At 52.9% G+C, this 7,914-nt stretch overlaps 2 protein-coding genes across 2 annotated transcripts; one reads left to right on the forward strand and one right to left on the reverse strand.

Moving 5' to 3' along the window:
* Positions 1 to 145: 145 nt before the first annotated feature.
* Positions 146 to 2,592, reverse strand: HD553DRAFT_352167 (uncharacterized protein). The gene is made up of 8 exons (XM_046183670.1): positions 2,135 to 2,592; positions 1,950 to 2,056; positions 1,743 to 1,846; positions 1,640 to 1,653; positions 1,481 to 1,562; positions 1,287 to 1,402; positions 693 to 1,211; positions 146 to 607 (listed from the first exon to the last, which is right to left on the reverse strand). Exons 1-8 carry the CDS (start codon positions 2,553 to 2,555, stop codon positions 447 to 449), a joined length of 1,524 nt encoding a protein of 507 aa, XP_046034199.1. The 5' UTR covers positions 2,556 to 2,592; the 3' UTR covers positions 146 to 446.
* A 596-nt stretch (positions 2,593 to 3,188) lies between these two features.
* Positions 3,189 to 7,349, forward strand: HD553DRAFT_326054 (uncharacterized protein; the record flags this gene model as incomplete). Its single annotated transcript, XM_046181669.1, has 14 exons — positions 3,189 to 3,293; positions 3,347 to 3,493; positions 3,553 to 3,863; positions 4,057 to 4,119; positions 4,289 to 4,513; positions 4,709 to 4,903; positions 4,981 to 5,022; positions 5,092 to 5,154; positions 5,326 to 5,718; positions 5,832 to 5,888; positions 6,192 to 6,358; positions 6,408 to 6,450; positions 6,637 to 6,684; positions 6,980 to 7,349. The coding sequence occupies 14 exons, from the start codon at positions 3,189 to 3,191 to the stop codon at positions 7,347 to 7,349; spliced, it is 2,229 nt and encodes a 742-aa protein (XP_046034200.1).
* Positions 7,350 to 7,914: the final 565 nt, after the last annotated feature.

Raw genomic sequence — 7,914 nt, forward strand, 5'->3', positions numbered from 1 at the left:
CCAATCCAGCATGGTATTGTTGTTTCCTTACAAGTAAGCGAACAGATTGGAGAGGCATGAGGAAGCTGCGAAAGTTGTCTGCAATTCAATTCACAATTTGTCGGTATCAGCAGGAACAAGGTAGTGTTTCTATGTCCATTGTGGTGGTCAGATGTCATCGCAATCCGGATGCCGCTTAGCGTTGATCCCGAGAGCTTCTGCTGCCCTCGAATGCGTCGGCTCGTGGGTACATTAAAACTACATAACACACATGCGACTTGGGTATATCCTTGTTCACAGCGATGCCACGTCTAGACGAGGCGCAACGGGCGGTCCGAGTCGACTTTGCGACGGTGGACAAGCGTGCCTTGCTCTTTGTTGCTCTTAATCGAGGCGAGTGGCATCGACAGAGTGTACAAGACGGCGTTGTGAACTCGATACAGATATTTGCTGTTTCGTCGACTCGGTTACAGCGGACGAGACCGTTGCCGGAGCACCTTCGTATAGGGCACCTTATATCCCGTCCTTATCTGGTAGGGATCTGAAACCACCGCATCATGCCCCTCGGTCAACACGATCCAGTCAGATGACGAACTATTCGACCGATGCGGGATCTGCTTGAACCAATCTGTGAACAAAACAGGCGAGTAATCGATCAGCCAGGGGCGCTCGCAAAGTATCGCAAAGATCTCTCTTCCCAAAGAGAGACTCGCCTTTCTTCTTTTCCTCCTGGTAATGCAAGTACAACCATTCCTCGATCAGGTCCGGCTGATCTTCTGTTCGAGAGACGGGCTCGAGCCTTTCTTCGACGTATCCATCCAGCCGGTGCAGGTAGGTGATGTATCGATCGTTCCTGAAACTGGGATCGCCATCGCCGAAACGGGGGACGTAGTGCGTCGAATGACGATCGTGAAACCAGAGCGTGGACGAAAAGTTGCCCTGGACGAGCTCGACGGGGCGGACGAGGGCGTCGGTGGAGAATGTCGCTGGTCTCCCGGATAATGCAGATGATGGCCGTTTGTCGGCACGGATCCGATCGGCAATGTCCCTTGCCTTTTTCGGATCTTCCAGGCCGCCCGATATCGTATACGTGCCATGGCTCGAGAACAAGAGGTAGTGTTTCTGAGCGAGCCCGTCCAGGGTCAAAAAGTTGATCGAGGGGTTGTTGATGATGTAGCTCGAGTAGCTGGCTTCTTTGGGAGAACAGCCTAGGGTCTTGTGCTTCCGGCAGCCTGCAAGGGCGAGAGTGGGATTTCGATTCAGTGTCGAGTGTCAAGGACCGGAATCTGGAGGGAGGGACGTCTCACCTTGCTTGTCGTGGAAATCGTGACTATTCAACCAGGCCTCTTTCGATCGAAAGTCGGGATGACCGGTGATCTTGGCGGACGCCAAAGGGGTATTGCGGAAAAAGGCCAAATGGCCGCTGAGAGAAAAAGTACCGATTCAGGCCTCGAAGTCAAGAGCTTTGACTTTTAGGAGATTGTAGCGTGTCCTCACTTACCGCATGAACACCAAACGTTCCTTGTCCGTGTTCCGATGGGTCGGAAGGATGACATCGTAGCGATCGGCGATGTCCCAGGGGACTGTAGCGACATCATGACCAGGAAGGGAGGTGAGCGGTGAGGCTCGAACAGCACAAAGCTCGAGCCATGGGACTCACATTTGCGTTCAAGGCTGCGATTGTGATGAAGATGAAGCTGGATCAATGTCCATTTCCCCACCCTAAAGAATCCAGCTTGAAGCGTTGGGACTGAGCTGCTCACCTCCCGATGACCGTGTCGACGTCTGACCAGCCCCACCACTCGGCAGAAGGGTGGATGTAGGGAGCAAAGACCTCACCCCGCAGAATGGACAGGGAGTAGCTTTGCTATGGAATCTATCTTCAGCTGTCACGTCACGAACAGGCGTCCCCCCCCCTCACCCAACCGAGCGATAGAACGGGGAACCCTGAGAGGGGAAGATGGGCTTACCGGGTCGAGCCGTCCCATAGCTCGCAAGTGATGAGCTATCCGCCGACGATCTCCCTCGGAACAGCCGTTCCAGAGGCCGCATAGGTAGTCGCTATGGAGCTGCCAGACTTCAAGAAGAGGTAGATATAAGCTGGGTTTTCGAAAAATCGTCAAAGGAGAGGCTCGCCAGGGTAGTTATCACGTACATCGTTCGTCCGACATTTGCACCAGCTTGATGTTCCGTGATCCTGGAATGAACGATCCGACGAGATTTGACAGGTGGTGGTTCCCCCGCTGGATCAGTACCAGCTCGACCTGGTCGGGTTGACGAGCGATGCTATCGAGGAACCATGTGAGGTAGTTGGGTCGCTCTTCGCCTGTCCACACGACCACGATCGAGATGCGAGGGTGGTAAGTAGGGTCGTCGGTCGGACCGAATCCGTGCAGCCTTTCCGAGGAGTGGTCCAGGAATCGTCGGATGACAGACGACTTTTGACATTGGAGTAGCACGTATACGAGGCCCAGGAAACCGAGGGCGAGTTTGGTCAAGGTCCTCGTGGTCAGGTCTACCGGTCGGAGCTGACGACGGCTCGGTGCATGTCGAGCGGACTCTCGTCGAAAGTCCATTCAAGTCGAGAGAGACGGATGGGGGTCCAGCCAGAGACGACGACGTTGAATAGTGTATAAGACTTGCCTGTATATAATAACATGATTCGAGGCTTAGGGGTCTCTCTACGACCATCGTCAGAGATCAGAGACCACGTGACCCAGACTCGCATCCCGTCTACCATATGAACCCTTGTCCTTGTCGATAACAATGATCTTACAAGATGCGTTGGCTGCAACACAAGGAGGACCACTACGGGCCTAATAGTTTGATATTGTGCCGAATTTTTGTTTTTGGTAGGGTTTCGACGTTCGCCGAATGTATTGGCTGGAGTGTCGCTCCGCATCACGCCCAACGTTGGGCCATTGTAATTCATGAGATGCTCATTGTTGTCATCAATCAGCTTCGATGGCAAGGTCAGAATGGGGAGATGAGACCGGCAAGACCAGGGTCCGGGGAAACCAGACCGGGAGACTAGAGCGGGGAGACCAGACCGGGTTGCCACTGCTGACCATACCGGCATCACGTGATCGTGTAAATTGCTTCCTCGCTTCGTGTATCACCTGTTGTTCTCAAAGGGATTGTTGACGAGGTGTATGACATTACCAACTATGAATACTTCACAAAGCAAGCCGTCAACACAAATAGCAAAGATGGCAGCACCACCTCCTTTCTATGACACGGCCATTGGTCGACAAAAGTACAATGAAGCCACAGGGCCCAAGATACGACCTGGCGGTTGGCCCATGGCCTTTGAGGTGAGTTGCTGTCTGCCTTTACGCTGTTCTATCGAGACTGACCCGCATGACAGTTCATCCATGTCGTCCTCCTTGATAATCCACCACCTCTTTGTCGAACCTGTTGGATTCATCACCCGGTAACTGAGGACGATTACCGACATCGGGTCGACCCCATACCACCGGAAGAGATCGAGATGCGTCGGGCCTGGTGGGAAGAGGTGAGTGTCGTCTGACTTGAACGGGCTTCCTTGCTGAGACTGCGCTCCATCGGGCTCAGAACCTGGAAAAGCTTGGTGTCAAGACATTAAGCATGGTCAAGTCAATCCATGGGCAACACAGAAAAAGGGTCTTTTACGATCTTGTCTGTACCCCCACCGACGACAAGGACCCAGAGGTCAAAACAAATGGCCGATATCATTTCTCCACTCAAACACCCTACCGTCTCGGCCTATTTCCCAATCCTTTCCTCAGTCTTGAGGCCCTCGCTGCTCAGACTCAAACCCAGGATCTAAGCTGGCTCAGAGAAAGGGCAAAGGATTGGAGCCGCCGACATGTACAGGCCCAGAAAGTACAGCCGGTACCCACAAGGTGAGCTTGGCGGTCTGAAGAAAATGAAGAGTAGGGAGGCTGACAGTTCATCGCCTCACAGCCTCAACAACAATGACGAAGAGATCCAGCAATTGAGAACTCGGATTGATCAGCTGTCGCTTGTGGAGAAGGGGTACGTGTTTGTTCTTTGGAATCGCTCTGTTTGCTGACATCCACAGCGCTCCCTTCCCAGTGCCACAGCTAGTTTGAAGGAGAACAACGAGCTCAAGCTCAAGAACGGTGACCTTCAGAAAGAGTAAGCCGCCGTCTATGAGTTCCGTCATACCAGTAGCCTAACGTCGACGGCTTCCTTTCAGACTCGAAGAGAAGGATCGAAAAGTCGTCGCCCTGGAACAAAAGCAAGTAAACTTTCGTTCAGAGTCTGCTTCTGAACCAGCTGACCGCCATGGACCTACTACAAACAGAGTCGAGGATCAGAAGACTTCGATCGACAATAGCGATATCACGCTGCAGAACCTGGAGCGAGAGCAAGTGTCCGCACCGCTTTACAAGGCACACAGCTTGACTGATGCTTGTGTCTTCAGGAAAACTTCTCTTGACGATCAGCTCAAGCAAGCACGGGAGGCCGCCAACAAACAAACCGAGGATCTTGTCAAAAAGGAACGACGTATCAAGGCATTGCAAGAAGAGTGAGCTCCTGTTGCCCGCTGCGTCACCTTGTCCCCAGCTGAGATCAACAACGTTTGACGGACGGCTCGAGCAAAAGTCCTTGCTCGATAAAGCAAAAGAGGACAAGACGGTTCTGGAAGGACTCCAAAAGCAGTGCGTTGTGGTGTTGCGCATGTGGATGTCTGTATCGTGTCTCACCCCGTTCATTCCGACAGGCTCTCGACGCAGGACGATCACCTAGCCACGATTGGCCGTCTCCGGGTACAGATCAAGACCCTCCAAAGTGACGCCGAACGCAACCAAGACCGCATTCGAACCCTCGAAACGGACCTCGCCAATGCCTCGGCTGATTCGTCGGAAAAGGACTTGAGCCAAGATGACTTGGAGCGTATCAGCCAGCTTGAGACTGAGTAAGCCTGCAGGTCATGTCGGGAGGGTTTTCGATTCGAAAAATTGACAGCACGCTCTACCTGGATCATCGTTGTAGGCTGCAGGACTGCAAGGATGAATTGCAAAAGCTGCAAAAGGAGTGAGTCGTTGGTGTTGGTCATCGACCCTATGCAATAGCAATAGCACTGATCAGGTCGTCGTAACACAGGCACAAAGTCCTGCAAAAAGGATTTACACAACTCGATGACAAGCTCGACGACAGAGACAAAGAGTGAGCAAGCATGTGGCAGACATACCCCGGTTGTACATGTTCAAAGCAGCCTGTATCTCTCAGAATTATAGACCTCCAGGGCGAGATTGCAGAGCTAAAACAACTGTGAGGTCAAAACACTGCCGCCGTGGACCACTTTGCTCACCAGATACGCGTCTTCCACTACCACAGCCCGGAAACCTACGATGACAGCGAGCAACTCAGGAACATGAGGGCAAGTCGTGATCACTACAAGCGAAAAGTGGAGGCACTGCAGAAGGCCGCCAAATCTTACCAAGCTGAAGCCAATCAAGTGCCTCTCCCTCAAGCCGATCAGGTGCCTCTCTGGGATCAGGAGCCTCCCTATGAGGAACTCCCTGCTCGCCTGATGGAGATCATGGAGGACATTTCACGAAAGCAAATCACTGTCCTGCTTCTCAACAGGCTCGCTTGGTTTGCGGCACAGGATGAGGATATCCTCGATTCACACAACAACGTGATGCCCGTCAACAATATCGGGAACGCTGCGTTGAGTTATATACCTGCCACCTCTTACGACCTTCATGCTTCTGCTTGGAGGTTGGCGTCAGCGATTAGCAATCGCAAAGACCGCCTTCTCCGCTAGCATTGTAGAGCCGTGTAATGACGTAACGATATAATACCTCCTGCTGTACGATTGATTGCCTTCCGACCATCAGCACCATTGTCCAAGCAACGAGGGGTGAGACCTCTCGCGCGCCATGGCGCTCCTTGGGGTGAGACTCGACGCGCGCGCTACGTCAGCCCACTCGACCCTTGACCCCTGACCTCGACACAACAACGACAACCTACACGTTTCAAGGGCATATCGATATCGACCACTTGCCACCAAACGACACCTCAAGAGCACCACACTATACGTCAAAAGGTTCGCCGATCACTCCAAAGGGTTATGGGTGGGGTGATTCCCTCTATCCCCTTGGTATAGGAGCAGCTCGCCGGTCTCGGTCACGCATACAAGGCGGTTGACTTTCTCCGTACGAACACCAGAGACGGGTACACTTGTCTCTACCGTTCAGGAGGGGGTTTTTGACTTTCTCCGTACGAACACCAGAGACGGGTATACTTGTCTCTACCGTTCAGGAGGGGGTCTCTGACTTTCTCCGTACGAACACCAGAGATGGGTATACTTGTTTCTACCGTTCAGGAGGGGGTCTACCAATCCACCTTGTAGACCAGAGACCCGGTGAGCAGCAGACGTTGATCTTTGGCAGCATTCGACGTCATAACAATAGCACGCAAGATCGACCTGGACCACGGCGCCTGTCCTGTCTTGGGGTGAGAGGGGGTCGTCATGGTTCCCTGACCTGCAGACGGGACGGACGTCGTCATCAACAGGACTCGCCACTCGATAATCGGCATCTCGTCTCTCTCTTTCCTCCTTCTCTTCAACAGTAGCCTTCCTTCCCGTTCACCGAATCCACCAAACCCCATCGCCTCAGCCCATGTTTTTTTGATTCGCAGGTCGGGTAGACGGGTCAGGCAGTCTGGCAATATCGGCCGTCTATCGAGGTGAGCATGTTGTCAGCGTCATGATGAGCCCTGCTGACCCCATTCTCTTGTAGACGGCTTGATTCTCAATCCCAACACTGTCGTGCTGAGTATCGCCAGGCCCCGTTGTGCCAGTATCGCTGACATGACTAGCCCTTGATCCACATGCGTCCGCGTCTTCCTGCTCGGTGGGAATTCATATCGCCGTCCTGTGAGTACCGTCTGGCCTCGTGTCATTTTGCAGTCGCTGATGGTCACTGTTCTGGTTGATCTGTGCTTAGGCTCCCCTAACCCTTGCATCCGGCAACTCTGGCAGTTATGACCGACGTTCTAGGAGCAAGATCCAGAGCTACGCAGACTGTATCAACAGAGTTGCAGAGCGACCCCTATACCTCCCAGAGATTTTGTGTCTCTGCGTACCAATCATCTACCCGAGACTCCTTGTCTTTGCGTACAAACCGTCTACCAGAGACTTTGTGTCTCTGCGTGAAAATCCCCACCAGAGACTTCGTGTCTTTGCGTACAAATCATCTACCAGAGCTTCGTCTCTGCGTGAAAATCCCCACCAGAGACCCCGTGTCTTTGCGTACAAATCATCTACCAGAGATTCGTCTCTGCGTATCATTCATCCACCAGAGATTCGTCTCTGCGTATCATTCATCCACCAGAGATTCGTCTCTGCGTAAAATTCATCGACTTCGTGTCTTTGCAAACAACAACCCAGAGACCTCGTGTCTTTGCGTGAAACTATAACTTTGTCTTGCGCTGCAGCGGTCTTTTCGTAGTTTTCAACTCGTGGGTACACAACATCCCTCCCGCAAACTCCCATGCTGACCACAGACATCTTTAGGCCGTCTCAAAATACCCCTCAAGCGCCAATCCCGACCACACTTTCCACACTTCTAATCAACCCACGTTAATCTTACGCAAAGTAATTATCGTGTCGTGGCCCTGCATCGACCTCGACGCTGACCTATCCTCTGATCACTGTGAAAGCCACTCGTCTCGCTCACATCACTTGTACCCCGCCACGCAGGACTACGGGGAGTGAGTTGTCGGCCTGTACTCGCCGCTCACTGACTGTCATGTTCGAAACTTTGAGTTTGCCCGAATGCACCCGCGGAGCTCGAGAGAAAAGGTTCAATCCGGGGGGAAACTTAGGGGTTAGGGGTTAGGGGTTAGGGGTTAGGGGTTAGGGGTTAGGGGTTAGGGGTTAGGGGTTAGGGGTTAGGGGTTAGGGGTTAGGGTTAG

This window comes from Filobasidium floriforme (assembly GCF_021052385.1).
Source record: "Filobasidium floriforme strain CBS 6241 chromosome Unknown HD553scaffold_21, whole genome shotgun sequence".
In the NCBI taxonomy this organism is placed as follows: Eukaryota; Fungi; Basidiomycota; class Tremellomycetes; order Filobasidiales; family Filobasidiaceae; genus Filobasidium; species Filobasidium floriforme.